Raw genomic sequence first — 16111 nt, forward strand, 5'->3', positions numbered from 1 at the left:
TTTCTTTCCATTCCCAGATCTCCAAAGTAAATGACCCAGTAGATATGGGCATCTCTCCTTTCCACTCACTCGGTTCCCATTAGTCTTCATCGAGACCAGATGACCCATTGTGGAAGGAAATGGGCTATTTGGGTCACTTTCTTGCATAGACTTTATAAAATGTGTGCAAGACCAGGTGTCCCAGTCTTTAGTCCCAGCATTTCTGACTTCAAGGACAGTCTGGTGTGTACAAAGCAAGTTCCAGGACAGGCTTCATGGAGAAATCCTGACTCAGAAAAACAAAACAAAAACAAAACAAACAAAAAAGTGCACATGAAGGCTTCCTTAGATCAGAATCCTAAACACCAGAGTTGCTTGCTGTAGGTGTGATGGGTGTGGCAGGACCACGCTGACACCCAGCACTCGAATGTGTCATGGGTGTGGCAGGACCATGCTGACACCCAGCTCTTGAATGCAGGCAATATTTATGAACTGGTTCCACACAAATACCTATGCAAATGCTGAGGAGGGTGTAGAGGGCTGAACCTCACAGCTGTGCTGAGGGGAAGGGCTGAACCTCACAGCTGTGCTGAGGGGAAGGGCTGAACCTCACAGCTGTGTGGGTGGGGAAGGCTTGTCTGACCTTGTGCTGGTGACTTCTGGTGGATGGTCCTAGTCGTGTTTCCGTGAGCTTCCATTGAGTGCATCGTGGTTGCACGGAGCTAGCCTGAAGTTTAGCAAAGAGGTGTCTTCATTTTTCTTCCTACCCTTTTATTGTAGAAATCGCGGAAAGGCAACATTATGCCAAGTTCTCAGATTGTAGAATTATGTTTTAATTTAATCCTTTGTACTCACATCATAAAATTGGGGCCTTTGCTTAACTTTTAGTACAGGTAAAATTTCCTCTTTTTTTAAAAAAATCATTGTCATAAGTTTAAGGTGAAAAAAAATTAAAACATTTGCATCTCTTATTGATTTAGTGATTTGCTTATTTTAACAGTGTTAATCTTTAGATATATATTATGTACTTCCCATACCAAGATAATTTATTTTTTTCATTTTATTTTCATTATTTTTGACATTTAGACATTTTAACGTATGTACGATATATGTATGGTTGAGCATGCGTGTATGAGTGTGTGCACGTGTGTACATGTCTGTGAGTATGGAGGCAAAAAGTTGGTGTGTATCTTTCTCTCGTATTCCACCTTTTATTTATTTATTTATTTATTTATTTATTTATTTATTTATTTATCTTTAGGCAGAACTTTGAGCTCAGTATTTTGACAAGACTGGTAGTCAGGGAGTTCTTGCCTCTTCTACCTTCCCTAACCCCTAGCACTGAGGCTGCACTGACATATCTGGATTACACATGGCTGTCAGGGACCCAAACTCAGATCCTTGGGCACTGGGGAAAGTATTGTATCTATCATGTGTCTCTCCAGCCAAACAGAAACTTGAAAATTTCATGTAACAAATTCTACTGATGTCTTAGAGTTTTGTTGTCTGAAGATGGATGCCAAGAAAAGATGTCCCCATCTCTCAAATTTCGGGTAATTTTTGTTCTCTAGTGTTTTCTTACCTTTGTAATAATCAAGGCTCATTTGGACCGTGTTCTGACTTAAGACATGAAGCTGAATCTACACGGGGATTTTCTTCTCCTCGATACTTAAGCCCCCTCCCACTCATCTTTTGAAATAGTGTCTGTGTTACATTCTCAGCTTGTTGGGTTGTGGTTTCCCGGGTTGCATGCTCTTCCCTGTTCTATATCTGTAATTTTGTCCTTACTTTTCTCTGGTTTCTTCAAGGTTTTCTTACCCTGTCACCCCTGATGTCCTTTAGTGGTTTGCTTCTAGCAGAGGATTGAAGTTACTGGAGCTTCTGAACAGTATGGAAGCCTGCATCTGGCCTTGCTTCCGCACCACGTGCTCAGGACAAAGGGCCTTATTTCCTACCCCAGATAGGGCTGTTTTGTTTTATTTTGCTTTGAGTTTGATGTAGTTTGGATCACAAAGAAGGACCATGGAAACAAGAGTAGATTTGCCCAGGACAGCAACTTGGGAGCTGAGGAACAACACTGGGTAACAGAGCAGAAAGTCATTTCAAAGTGTGGTGAGAATCGGCTGTAGGGTGTAGAACAGATGGAGTGAGGGGTGGCCTTGTGCGAACAAGGCCGGAAGCCTCCTAGAAACCACGTGCTGATTGGCTGCCAGATGACAGTGGCATCTTCAAAACTGCAAGCCGCATTCCACACTGGGAGCCTTCCTGATGTTCCCCTAGACCTGCCCTCTCCAAGCCCAGTGAGCTTGGTTCTGTTCTCTCGAGGATGGAAGGAAACTGGAATTGAAATTGAAAGGGTAGTTGGGAGACGAGCTGAACTAAGATTAGTTATCTTGGAGAACAGAGGAGCAGCTGAGAAGAGCGGGAGAGAGGTCGAGCAACACCCGTGATCAGTTTCTCCGGTTGGGCTGAATCACAGGAACTGTGGGATACGGGACCATTGTGGTGATGGCTCTCAGGCCTGAGGCCGAGTCGCAGCTGCAGGGGCTTAGTGCCCTGGCCTGGCCCTCTGCCTTTTCCTTCATCGCTTCTGCAGCCATCTTTCTCAAATGCAGCTCGAAATCTCTCTCCAGAGTCCTCTTGACAGGCCCTCAACACAGGTGTTTTGTCAAGCCTGGCCTGTAAGCAGAACCTGTCCCCAGTGAGTCCCCTTCCTAGGGCTCTTGGCAGTGAGAGACTTGACCTGTGCCCCTGCATCTGGTGACTTCAGAAGCTCTTCTAGATTTAAGGTGGATTTCTAACTTCCTTCCTGACAGCTCCACACGTCTGTCGGTCTCAGCACTAGAGACTGCACATGAGCTACTTCCAAACTTTCTCCAAACTTGGCTGAGTGACCTCAGGGTGACTCACAGGCTCCTCCATCCTCTGTCTTCCATGTTGTCCTACCTCTCTGGTGTCTCTTACACTGGCCCTCTTGAGACCGAAAGCGTTTCTGACCAAGACCACTGACTTCTGTGCTTTTCCGGTTCACCCTGTCTTCCGCTCTTCCGCTGTATTTCTAATTCAGGTCTTCTTTAGCTCTTTCGGTGGCCTCTTACTTCCTGAACCTGGGATCTGACCTAGGCTTCCCCGTTCCCCCGTTATCTGTCCCCACTGCCAGAGCTCGGCTGGTGAGCCAAGGGTTGGGGATGTGCCTACATTCACGGCCCTTCTCCCACAAATGCGTGAGAGCTACTTCTGGCCTGCCGCCAGACTTCCCTCCAGTGCACACGCAGCTGTGTGTTCTGCCCTTCAGCAGAATATGAGGGTGGCTGGAAGCTTTCTAAAATTAGTCAAGGCTCTTTGGGTTGTAAATGACAGGAACCAACTCAAAACAGCTTAAGCCCGTGGAACGTGCTGGATTGCAGAAGGAAGGCCCGGAAGGGCTCTTGCTGGTGGCACAGTAAGATCCATCACGAACGGGCTGTCAGTGCCCCGTTGCTCTCGCTCCGCTGCTCTGCCTTCTTTTTGCCTGAGGTCTTTTGCACAGACCTGGAAAGATGGGCATTCCTGGCATATGTGGTACTTAAGCCGTGGTCCAAGAGTAAGGAGAAGATGCTATCTTCTCTGATCACTCTTCTCAATAGTCCTTAGTGTGGGGATCCATAATCCCCAGGGCCTAGGCCAGATAGGATTTGGAGAACAGTGAGTGACAGCCCCAGAGGAACTGTATTGGTGGGGGAGGAGCTGCTGCTAAGAAAATGGTTTCTTAAATTTATCTGTTGTTTTTAAATATGACAGAAGGAAGACATTCAACACATTTAAACTGCTGTAATAGCTCAATAGAATTTGTGTTTTAGATTTGGGGAGGGATGAATATGGAGATGGTCAGCATCTTTTCCTTGAAGACCCCAACTTGACCACGGCAGATTAACGAAGCATCTTGTAGATGTCATTAGTCAATGACATCAGTGACACAGATCTTTCTTTCTGCACCAAATCCCATCGACTGGCTGACAATCAATCATCTTTCATTGAGAAGCACTAGCATCATCCAGGGTGACATTCTTCAAGCTGCTAACTGTTCAGGTCAGGGAACTTAAGCAGCCTTGGCCGCTCGAAGGCACACCAATCGTGACAGGCACTGCACCCTTCAGTGTGCTGATGAAAGATCAAAGTGGGCTTAGTTGTTCTTAGTCGCACTATATAGAGGGGCAGCTAGAGGCAAAAGGCACAGAAGCAGAGCTGAAAAATGGGACGGGTTTCTTTAGCTCACACTTTAGGGTACCTCAGGTGGGGGGTCCACACTCGATGGCTTCATAGTGGCTTACGTGGGGAAGTGTCCTTGTGCCTTAGCGGTCAGCACATGCAGAGTGGACCCTGTCTTGTTCCTTTCGATGACCTACTTTCTTGGGAACTAAATCACTCCTTGGAACCAGCACCAGTCACTTCCAGGAGCATCACCCTCAGTGATCAACTAGGCCTTCTACCAGCTCTGCATCCGAAAGGTTCCGCTTCTTACATCATTACTCTGGACACAAAGCTTCCAATGTCTGAAATTCTGGGAAACACCCTTAAACCATCTCCAAACCATAGCACCTACTAACAAACATCAAAACCAGGACCCCATCCCCATTCCCTGTGGGTGTTGGAACATGCTCATCACTTCTATGTATGTATATGTGTGTGACAATATTAGTCATTTTTAAATATATGCTTTCTTAGCTTTAGGCTATTTGCCATGTTGCATGACCTACTGTTTCCAAACTTTTTATCACTCCACACAAAACCTTACCGTGAGTTCAGCCCCTTGCCACAACCATCATTCTTGGCCACTATGAACTTGACTAATCTAGATGTTTCTCAAAGGTGGGCTCATACAAGCACTGTCCTTTTGGTGTGTGGATATTTCACTTACTGGGTTAAAGCTTTTCATGGCATCCTGGAGGACCGCTTTTGACTTGATCTGCCCTCCCGTTCCCCTGTCTTTTCTCCTTCTTAATGTTTTCAGAGCCCCCACTTCCGGAAGTAGAATTTTTCAGTGTCCAAGGAGGGCCTCTACCACACTTCCGGCTGAGGAAAGCCAAGGATGTAAATGGACCGATCAGGTGAGTTCCGCCCCCCCCCCCCCGTTGCCTAGTGGGTCCCACTCTGTGAGCGAGAAGACGTCCCTGTGGGTGGCTGAGCTTGGGTAGTTGCATTGCCCAATGCAGCAGGGTCTCTTGCTTTGTTTCCTTGAGCACACGCTGGGCTTTTCAGCCCGGTTGCATCCTTCAAGACTGAAGGGACCAGAGACCAGCATCTGGGCAGCACAGCTCCCGAAATGAAGTGTTCCTGTGGTCACAGACCTCAGTTGACAGCATCAGAAAGTGCTCCTTGCATTCACTTCTGGCTTTCTTGACGGTGGGGACACAAGGATTGTCTCACTTCCCAGAGACAGGATGTCCTCCTTCCGTGTTGGGCTGATCTGGGCGGCGGGGTGTGTAGTAGTTTTTGAAAAGGTCATTTAGAGAATTCTTTTTATCTGTTCACATATTGAGTTACAGGCAAGACACTGTGTAGTTGGTGCCCTGCTGGGATTCCAGATGGCCTTAGGATGGAATTAATTCACCTCAGTTTGCTCAGGTTTGCATGTTATTTACAGAGGTCGTAGAAGGATTAGAGAAATTGAATTCACCCCTCTTCTCAGAGAGGAAGCTTAAGATTGGCCTGCGGATGGGAGCAACAGAACCAGGTCAAGGAGTTATGGTGTACATGGCCTGACCTACATGACCTTTTATCATTCCTGACCTTTCAGTGTAGTGGCCTTAGTGCAATCAAGGTAAAAATAAATGTGAGATATTCTAAAAGGCAAGTCTGGAGAGAGGGTTGCCCTGCTTTCAGACGAGGTTAAGTTCAAGTCTTTTCAGGGACAGACATTGCCCAGACAGCTCTGTTTCTGGATTCCTGGTAAGTTACTGGAAAGTATCGTAGCGCTGTTGCTGTGAAGGGAACAGAAGTCATGGCATCATTGCCTGAACGAATTTACAAGAGCAGATGTGATACTTAAGCCAAATAATTGCGTAAGGCAAAAAGAAAAGCCAAATGACAGCCTATCCTTGTGGCAGGGTATCAGCAGATGCTTTCAAAACAGGAAGTGGAGACCGGTGAGTCATCCAGGGAGGGCCGTGGGGAGAAGTCTTTGCACACTGGTCAGGTGGTCAGGTTCCAAACCACTGCAACTGCTTCTCTGGCGTCACGGGGGCTGTTTATCAGAAGGTGAGCATGCCATCTCCCCAGCCTGGCTGCCTGGCTAGAGCCGCCGAGAGCAGCTTTGCCAGGCCAGAGTCCGCTCTGAGTCTTTTGTGTGAACCCTGATATGGAGCAGGCAGAGAGTAGGCAGGCGATCAGGCCTGTCCCTGGGCTCCCTTGAGGCGAGTGTCTCTTATCTTTACTAGCCAGCAAGAATGCACGGGCGTGCTTCAGCAGTGGCAAACATTCTCCACTCTATTCCTGGGGACTTTGATCCAGTAGGCTTGGGATGGGACCTGAGCATTTCTGTAACTGCCAGGCTGAATAGGAAGCCGCTTCCTGTCCCGTGAACGGCGCCTATCATGGGCAAGGTACAGCATCAGCTGGGTGTAGGGGAGCCTTGGACTTTACCACTATCACTTACCTGGCAGGATGAGACAGATCGAGAATGTGTTTCTGGACAACGTGGGGCTCTTGACCATGGCCACCAAGCCTTCAAGTCCCCAGAAACGCTATCACAGGTGTTCCCCATGGGCAATGGAAACGGGTCGGTGTTTCTTGTCGCCGCTGGTGACTGTTTGTGCGCCTGCAGGTTTTACTCAGTCTGTTTTGCTCAGAGGCCTTTTCTGAAAGTGAGCCAGACTCTGTGGAAACCGGGACCCTAGGGACACCTGACATGACTGGATACACAGCAGGTGGCTGGAGCCTTTCCAAACACAACAGCTACTGGAGTGGGGGGCTCCCGCTCCTGTAACCTAGTGATTCATGTGCTTTTCGGGAGCAGGAAATGGGGCATTAGGAATGCGGAGCAGGAAGCACGGAATTGGCGGTGAAATAGAATTATGGGGCCTAATGAGTTTTGGAAATCACCCTAATCATATTTGATGCCGATCCAGGCATTTTTTTTTTTCTTTATTGAAAATTCAACCGAACCAGCAGTTATGGGGAGTTGATCATAGCGGAAGAAATAGGAAAGGACCTGCAGATGCAAGAGGCAGTCGGTCCTGCAACCCCCACTGCCAAGTTCAGTAGAGATGGCTGTTCAGACGTCTGCGACACCAGTGGGGGGAAATAAAGGCCGAGTCGGTAGGAACGGGAAGGGAGGCGTGATTCGATCAGGTGCCTTCCATCCCGACACTTCTCACTGGCTGGTTTTTCCCTTTGGTGGATAAATCCGACACCTGATTGTTAGTGTGTTTCCGGGCCCTCATTTTGGGCATGTTTTCGCCAGATCCGTGTGTCTTTTTACTTTCCCAGGGTCCTGTCAGCTCAGATTAACTCAGGGTGACTTTTCACCCCTGACTGCTCATTGGGTTGGCGTGAGCCTTGGCGTCAGTCTTTGAGCTGCGGGGAATGTAAATCACATGAGCTCTGTTTTAAGTCATCGCATGACTGTCTGGAGCCGGTTTTCAGACGTAGCAATGCACTGTTGTAGCTGCCTGGCCTTCATGTGACTGCTAAACCCTTCCCGCTGCCTGGCTTCGCTTGCCCATGTGAACCACTGCCATATGACACACACAAGGCACCAGTTTCCCCCAGCTGGGGAAGCTGGGACTTAGCTTCTCATCTGGCTGTAGGTAAATTTGGAGGTCAGTGCCTGTTGGAACTGCCAGACACTAAATCCCGTGTAAGCCACCCGTTTCTCTTGTCCACTCTTGTGTTTCTAGTGTCTCAAAAGTGCTGACTGTGTAGTGTGAGTTCAAGAAACCCAAGTACACAGGCCTCCAAATGGGAGCGCATGGTGGGCTTATAAAACGCACTTCTGGTTAAGGGCCTGAGGATGAATAAAATCTTCCTTCTTAACCAGGCCCTGGATAATGTCTCTGCTTTCCCCGCCCCTCTCTTAGCTCCTACCAGTTGCTGGTTCTTCCCCTGTCCTTGGAAAGCACGTTTTCTTGTGGATCTGAAGGCATGACTTCATTTTTTGGCAACACCTCTCTTGCTGATGGCTATGTGGCTGCGGAAATACTGGCCAGCGATGTTCCAGACGATGCATTGGAGATTCCTGTCGGAGACAGGCTGTACTATGGGGAATATTACAACGCGCCTTTGAAACCAGGACACGATTACTGCATCCTAGTACGGATCACAAGTGAATGGAATAAGGTACAGTGACCTCTATATTTTCTCTTTCCCATGAGATTTAAATGGTTTGAATAACACACACACATACACACACCCTACCCCCCATCTGCGATGGACACCACATGGAATAACCACAGAAACTTGTGCTTCTGCCCTCACGAGTGCTGTCTCTCTAAAGGGTGGGCAGTGAGACACGCTAGGAGACAGCCCACACGCCTGGGGTCTTACTGCATCTGCATTGGGACTGATCTTCTTTGAGTGTATCTGGAGCTTCTTCATGAGTACCGGATTCGACAACACCGCTGGAGTTCCGAGCTGAAAAGGAGTATTTAGATCAGCTGCTCCTTCACGCCCTCCCGCGTGGCTGCCCCTCCTCATTTTCCAGGGAAGCAGGAGTGGCAGACCCAAAAAGAAGCAGCTCTGTCTTGTTTTTCACAGGCCCCATTCTCCCCCGCCCCCCAGAACGCCTAGTCCCTTCCAGCTGTGTGTCCTTCACTAATTAGCAAAAGTAATGAGCTAGGAGAATTCTAAACTTGGTGCAAAATCCTGTGGGTGGGGAACTAGGAAAATTACATAAATACTAAGAAAACATCTCTTGACTGATAGGTTTGAAGCAAAAGTATGTAGCCATCTCAATCGCAAGGCTCTTCATATTTAAAGCAGGCACTATTGAATTCCGCCTAGGACAGGAGTCTGATGTGCCTGTCTCTGGCATGCTGAGAGTAAACCCAGACTCACTTTTAAGACTTTGTAGCAGAGAGGCCAAGGACTAGTTTGTGACAATAGAGATTAGGAACTGGGAAGCTAAAGCCAAGGATACTCTTACCTCACAATGCTAATGTGACAGGCACCCTCATGGGTGCGAGGCACTGCCTCGCTCTGATCTTGTTTTGCTTTTCCTTAAAGATTAAGGATGTCAGTATCTTCTCAAGTACTTGGTGGTTGCCTCTCCTTTAGATCAAGTGTCTATGCAAACACTTGCTTTCTTCACAGGCTTTCTCTGTGTAGTCCTGGCTGTCCTGGAACTCGCTCTGTAGACCAGGCTGGCCTCGAACTCGCAGAGATCGGTCTGCCTCTGCCTCCTGAGTGCTGGATTAAAGGCGTGCACCACCATCACCCATGAACTTGACTAATTTTTAAATTGAATTGTTTGATTTTTTTTGTTGTTGTTGTTGTTGTTTGCTGTTTGGAGTTCTCTTATAATTTGGATATTAATCTCTTATGAGATTAAATGGAAAATATTTTCTTCTGTTCTGTTTTGTTTTTGTTTTTGTTTTTTACTATTAATAGTGTTCTTTGATGCACAAAAGTTTTAAATTTTGTTGAAGTCCAATTTGTCTGTTTTTCTTTTGCTGCCTGTGTTATCAGAGTCACAAGAAGCCACTGACATGAAACCTCTTATTTGCATTGGCTTCTAGGAGTTTTGTAGTTTTAAGTCTTACTTTTGGGCATTTGATTCATTTTTGAGTTAATTTTTACATTTGGCATTAGATACAAATCTAACCGAGTTTTTTGGTTAGGGGGTTGCTGTTGTTTTTACACATCAACACGACTTGTTGAAAGACCAGCTCCCATTGAATTCTCGGTGTTTGTTCTTGTTCCTGGCCCGGTTGTTGTGATGATGCAATTCCCTGACAGACAGGAACTTTAAGGGGGAAAGGGTTTCTTCAGCTTACAATTCCAGGTAGCAGCACGTTATTTTGGGGAAGTTGAGGCAGGAACCTGAAGCAGCTAGTCATGGTCATGAGCAGAGAGAGAAGGCATGCATATGTATTACTCAGCAGACTTTGTTCTATGATGAAGTCCAGGAGCCAAACATAGGGAGTGGTGCCACCCATGGTAGGCTGGGTCTTCCCGTTGATTAAAATGATCAAAACAGTCTTACAGACCAGCGTGATCTAGACGGTCCCTCACTGAGATTTTCTTTCTAGGTGATTCTAGATTGCATTGAGTTGACCACACCAACCATTGTAAGTGGTTCTTTCAAAAGCATCTGACATACATGCAAGGCTTCATTGCTGGACACTAGCGTCTGCTTCGCTGACTTATATGTCTGTCTTTATGCTAGACCCACCCTTTCTTCACAGTATGCTTTGAAAGTTTGTCTACCAACAGCTCCATTTTTTTCTTCTGTATGTCTATCCTGATCCATGCCCCATTATGCCCTGTAGCTAAGGGAGGACACTAAGAATAATTCTCGTCTCCTCCCTCTTTCATGCCTTCTTGTCTGTTCAGTCATCTCGGGTCAGTTCTCTCACCTGAATGCCATTTTAAAGTTGTTCTTTCTTTGCTTTTTCCTTCACCAGCAGTGTCTATAGTTTGTCATCTTTTCTCTGCCCATTACTCGTTCAGACTCTTGCCTCTTGCTTTACCCATCTCCTTGCTCTGTCTGCTGCCAGGGTGAGTTCTGTAAAATGAGCATCTGCTCCGGGCACATCAGCTCAGTGACCTTCCTGCTTTACCTGGCCCCTGCTGCAATGTTTTCATTTCCTTAGTAACCTTACTATCGGGGTGCCCTTTGCTTCTTGTTGTCTTGGCATACATATTTCTTCATTCTTAATCTCAAAACTTAGCCTCAAGACAAAATTTAATTATATTCAAAACCTGTGGCCATTTAAAGATTTTCAGAAAATTTCAGTTAAAATATATTAAAAAGTAAACCAAAAAAAAAAAAAAAACCCTTTTAAGATCATGAAAACCATCCTGGCATGGTGGCACCGGCCTTTAATCTCATCACTCAGGAGACAGAGGCAGGTAGATCTTTGTAGGTTTGAGGCCAGCATAGTCTACAAATGGAGTTCCAGACAGAGAAACCCTATCTTGAAAAACAAGCAAACAAAACAAAATAAAAGAACATAACCAGAATGCCCAAGTGTGTCACATGAAAGAGAGTCTCATAACAAGGTTGGAGAGGTTGTTCTATAACTTCTTCCCCCCGGGGAGACTGCGCTGAACCCTTAGTCACACACAAGAGTCCTAGACGTCCTGATCACCAGGTATGTATGTGATAATAATGACCAGAAGATGAGGTACTCAGGTCTTGCTTCTTCTTGCTGCTTTTTTCCTGCCTTCTGGATGCGTTTTGGGTGAACAAAGTTGCTAAGCCTCACTAGATAGATGAAATGTCATCAGCTACCAGAGCTTCTCATTGCTCGCCCATCACACACATCGTTACTTCTTGTTGAACCTAGATGTGGTCTCAGAATTCCAGCACAGTTCCTCGAGCAGCCCGTGCCAGCTGCTCTGAGCTGGCAGCAGAAATGATGTTCCTGACATTCTGTTGTCTCCTCATGGTGTGAGCTTTCTGGGACCTCTCGGAAACCCCCAGAAGTGACGTCTAGAGCCAATCCTATCCCCGTTATCCATGAGAGCCCCTTAAATACTGATGATCCATGGCTGAATTATAAGATGTAAGAGGCAGGGCTGTGATTGTAACTTAGCGGCAAAGCCTTGCCTAGCCAGAGAAACCCTGTCTCGAAAAACCAAAAAAAAAATAAAAGCCTTGCCTAGCATGTGTGAGGCCATGAGTCTATTACCCAGCAACATAAACAAATGCACACACTTATAAAAGCTAGCTAGGACTCAAAAGATTTTCTAGTTGGAATTAGAGTATGAAAAGGCTGAGACTCTGTGGATGTCAGAGTCGGTGTTCCGTTGTTTAAGATGATGCTGTGTGCCTCCTACTTAGGTGACTTCTGCTTTCCCCCCAGGTGAGAAGATACTCCTGTGCCATCTGGGCCGAGGTGAAAGGTAAAAACCCTGTTCTTTCTATGCACTCTGTCCTTCTCCCATCTTCGAGCTGCAGCCCCAGTTTTATATTAAGGACTCCTTTTAAATTGTCCTATTTGACAGCAAGTTAAGGGACCTTCAGGAAAATGCAGAAATTCTCATGTCATAGGGTGTATATGACACATTTAATGCAAAGCCTTAACTGAAGAGGTGGGAACTCCTGGAATTATACAAAAAGCTAAACCAGGCGGTGGTGGTGCACACCTTTAATCCCAGCACTCAGGAGGCAGAGGCAGGCGGGTTTCTGTGAGTTTGGGGCCAGCCTGGTCTACAAGAGCTAGTTTCAGGACAGGCTCCAAAGCTACAGAGAGACTCAGTATTGGGGAAAAAAATGATGTCATCAGGCTTCAAGACATTGGGCTCCATACCATGAGTGCGGACCACCTTTGCTATCAGCCTCTTGTCTCTGCTGTGTCAGTGGGCCTCTATTTTCCTACTGTAACCATGTGGTTGAAGAGAAGGGCCCCCAAGATACTCCAGATGAGCAATTTCAGTGGGTACAAAGTTTTACGGTTTAGAGGAGCCCTTCCTCCTAGCTTAAGTGACTTTTCATTGGCTGTGTCATCCCTGATTTGAAATAAGGGATCAGTTTGTCTTGGGTTTTGTGTTTTTGGCTTGTTGGGGCAGAGCAGTGTAAGCAGTTGTTCAACCAGAGTGGCAATGAGAAGGGGGAAGATTCTTCTCAAGTTTAAGGGCACTGGAGAGCTTGGTTACCAAGCAAAATAAGAGCTGCAGAAGCCTGAGACCTGCTATTTGGCTGTACACCATGTGTACACATATACACCATATATACACACATACACAGCCTCAGTCACATACCAGTAATGACAGTGGATCCTATATACCTGTATTCCAGCATTGAGGGGGCAAATATAGGAGGATGAGTTCGAGGTCAGCCTGGGATCCATAACAAGACCTGGCCTAAAAGGGAACAGTAAGTTTGTGTCAGCTAGAGACATAGCCAGTCATGTTATTTTGCTGAAGAACGTTCTGTGATGTTTTTATAATGAAGAATGACCCACTGACACATTTCTCAGAATTGTCTCCACTGTTAAATGATGCATAATTATAATAGATTAATAATAAGAATAATTTATTAACAAAATGGAACTATCCTACATATAGAAAAAAACAAAACAAAAAACCCAACCCAAAAGGAATGTAGGAAAAGGACATAGTTCAAAGGTTGGTTGTTGCATCCAGCTCCAAGGCCAGGAATCTGGGAGCTGTGCATTCTTCTTGATCAGATCCAGATGTGCAACCGCGATACATGGAACACGTAATCATTCTCAAACTTTAGTATGTGACATCAAATGGCAGACAGCAGTGCCTTTGACAGAGGCCACCTCCTGGGTAGGTAAAGCCTCCGCATGGGGCACACTCAGGTTTCCGGACAGGACAGTCCTCCTTCCTCCAGAGCTGGCTCTTGCCGATGGACGCTAGGCCGTTTAAAACCTTCCCCTTTCCACGGACAGAGTTATCCAAGGGGTTGGGAAACTGCCCCCCGGGATTGAGTAATCATAGATCGTTGTTTCTTAGGCTTCCCTGGCAGGACATTTCTTAAAACCAATAGGCAGCCAGCCAGTGGAATTGATTCCCGGGAATTCCATTAGTTGTAGCTAATCCCAGAAATCTTGTTAAATTTATAACCTTTGAGTATGGACCTTTTCCTGGCAACAGGCTGAGGAATGTCGCCCTCTGCCCTTGGCCCACACTGTCGCTTTAACTCCTTCCACCCCACCCGTGCTTCTGAGCAGAGCCACGGGCCACAGTGGACTGGAGTGATGAGGCAGCCAGGCACAACTGCTTTGGGGATCGCCAGGGATGGACTTCACAATGGACGCTTTGTTCCTGTCAGGAGAGGCCTTAGTAGGACGCGTGGAGGAGGGGCAGAGGGAAAGAGGCTCTGTCTGTCTGCCTTTCCCCTGATTGGACTTTCCTTCTTTATATCTCCGCTCAAAACTTTTTTCAACAAGGGTAGAGAAGTTGATTTTGGGTCTGGGCCAGATGAGTTATCTGATAGCCTTTTTGTGTTGTAGATAGCCATCTTAACCAGAGGTGTGTGTGGCGTGGCTGGGCTCGCTTTTCTGAAGTGGTTTAATGAAGGGTACAGGAAACAATCACACATTCTAACATCCAAAACACTCTCAGCCTGTCCCCTTCCCGAAGCTCCAGGGGCAGAATAGAACTCTTCTAAGTAAAAGGGATGCGAATTAAGACATCCAGACTTTCAAACGACAGCTTCTGGAATCCGCCCTATCCAGTAACTGTTTGATATGATTGGGAAAGATTCAAACCATGCAGACAAAACAACCAGAGAGGAGGCTGTGGTTCTTCCGTGGTAACTGGGAAGGATTTTGAGAATATCGGAGTGGCTTTTGCAAGTGTCCTTCTCTCTGCATCCTTGAGAATCACTACTGAGAACCTTTAATCCCAACACTCAGGAGAAGAGGCAGGCGAATCTCTGAGTTCGAGATCAGCCTAGTCTACATAGTGAGATCGACATAGTTCCAGGACAGCCAAGGCTACAAACATAGCGAGACCCTGTCTCAAAAACCCAAACGATGATGACAACAATGATGATAAATAAATAAAAAGTGGAGACCTATGCTGGCTAGTTTTCTGTTAACTTGACTCCAGCTACAGTCACTGGAGAGAAGGGAGCTTCAGTTAGTGACTGATCTGGAAGGGCCCAGCCCATTATGGGTGGTGCCATTCTTGGTGGTCCTGGGTTCTATAAGAAAGCAGGCTGAGCAAGCCATGGGGAGCAAATCAGTAAGCAGCATCATTCCTCCACGGCCTCTGCTCCTGCAGCCAGGTCCCTGCTCTCTTTGAGTTTCTGTCCTGGCCTTCAATAATGGACTAAAATGTAGAAGTGTGAGCCAAACAAACCCTCTCCTCCCCAGCCTGCTTTTGGTCACGGTGTTCCATCGCAGCGATAACTCTAACTGGGACACTCCCACTTCAGAAGGTAATTTGGAGAGAAGTGTGATCCATTTTTCTCCAAATCATTCCAGTTCCTTGAAACACAGCCTTGACCCTATTCTGGCTTTGGCCAGTGCTGAGTTTTGTATTTATATTTTTCACAGTGCCACCAGCAAGAAAGTTTTAGAGCCAGGGAACTGCATTTGATGTCAAATGCCAAGGCCTGGGAGTCCTTGCCTCGGTCAAGTTCCCAATCAGACAGTGTCTTTGAAATGGTATTTAACTTGGCTGGTCCTCAGTTGCTTCTGCCTGGGCCGAGATTCCTTCCAGCCACAAAGTACTGTGAGCCTGTGATTTCCTGAGTCACATAGATGATGGCAAGCTATATTCAGGGCATTCTGCAGACACAGGAGTGAAACCCAAGTCACTGGTGACTCTCCAGTTCTTTCAGCCTGCATGCTGCACTGGCTTTCATTTCTGGTCATGCAGAGCTCGGGCCTCCATTCCTGCCTTACAGACAGATGGCAAAGCCTCCTTGTCCATCTCCTGTTACAGGAGTTCAGGTTTCCCCTCTTCCTCCCAGCCTACCTGCTGCCACCGGACTCTCGTGGGAACTGCACTGCTCGTGCTAACATTGCCTTTGGCAGCCTCTTCTGGGCTTTCCCATTGCTTCCCAGCCTTGTGTCTTGAGGCCTCGGTTTGACACCAACACAGCTTCTGATGATCGCTTCTCTCCTCCTTCTCCATTCCGATGGGCATCCTAGCTATTCTCTGCCTTTCTCTTTAAGGCCTTGGCTCACACAGAGACTCGATTACTCCCACCCAAATGCGCTGTCAGCTACCTGTGACTCACTGCTTGCTGCTGTCCACTTGCTCAGGATGAAAACCAAACACCCTCTGCCAGAAGCTCTTCAGAGCTCCTTAGGGTCACACCTTTCTCTCTCTTTTTCCTTAACTCTTCTCCCACACTACAGAGCAGCTGGCAGTTGTCTTTTTTTTTTTTTTATGAGGTTTCAGGCACTTAGAACATTGAAAACAGAGAACTGGATCCTTGCCTGGCGTACATTAGGTACTCACTTAGAGCGCCTTGGATCCAGCAGGTAGGCAGCCATCCATTCTATGG

At 46.8% G+C, this 16111-nt stretch overlaps 1 protein-coding gene across 3 annotated transcripts in view; it reads left to right on the plus strand.

Moving 5' to 3' along the window:
- The window catches only part of Susd1 (sushi domain containing 1), a 121353-nt gene that overhangs the window by 94518 nt on the left and 10724 nt on the right, over positions 1-16111 (plus strand). For 2 of the 3 annotated variants that reach the window (XM_057790813.1, XM_057790811.1), the window contains 4 exons: positions 4970-5066; positions 8037-8295; positions 10206-10244; positions 11985-12024. In XM_057790813.1, coding sequence (XP_057646796.1) covers positions 4970-5066; positions 8037-8295; positions 10206-10244; positions 11985-12024 — 435 coding nt within the window. The remainder of the gene's footprint in view (positions 1-4969; positions 5067-8036; positions 8296-10205; positions 10245-11984; positions 12025-16111) is intronic. The other variant, XM_057790812.1, reaches the window with a different exon arrangement.

This window comes from Chionomys nivalis, chromosome 16 (assembly GCF_950005125.1).
Source record: "Chionomys nivalis chromosome 16, mChiNiv1.1, whole genome shotgun sequence".
NCBI classification, from domain to species: domain Eukaryota; kingdom Metazoa; phylum Chordata; class Mammalia; order Rodentia; family Cricetidae; genus Chionomys; species Chionomys nivalis.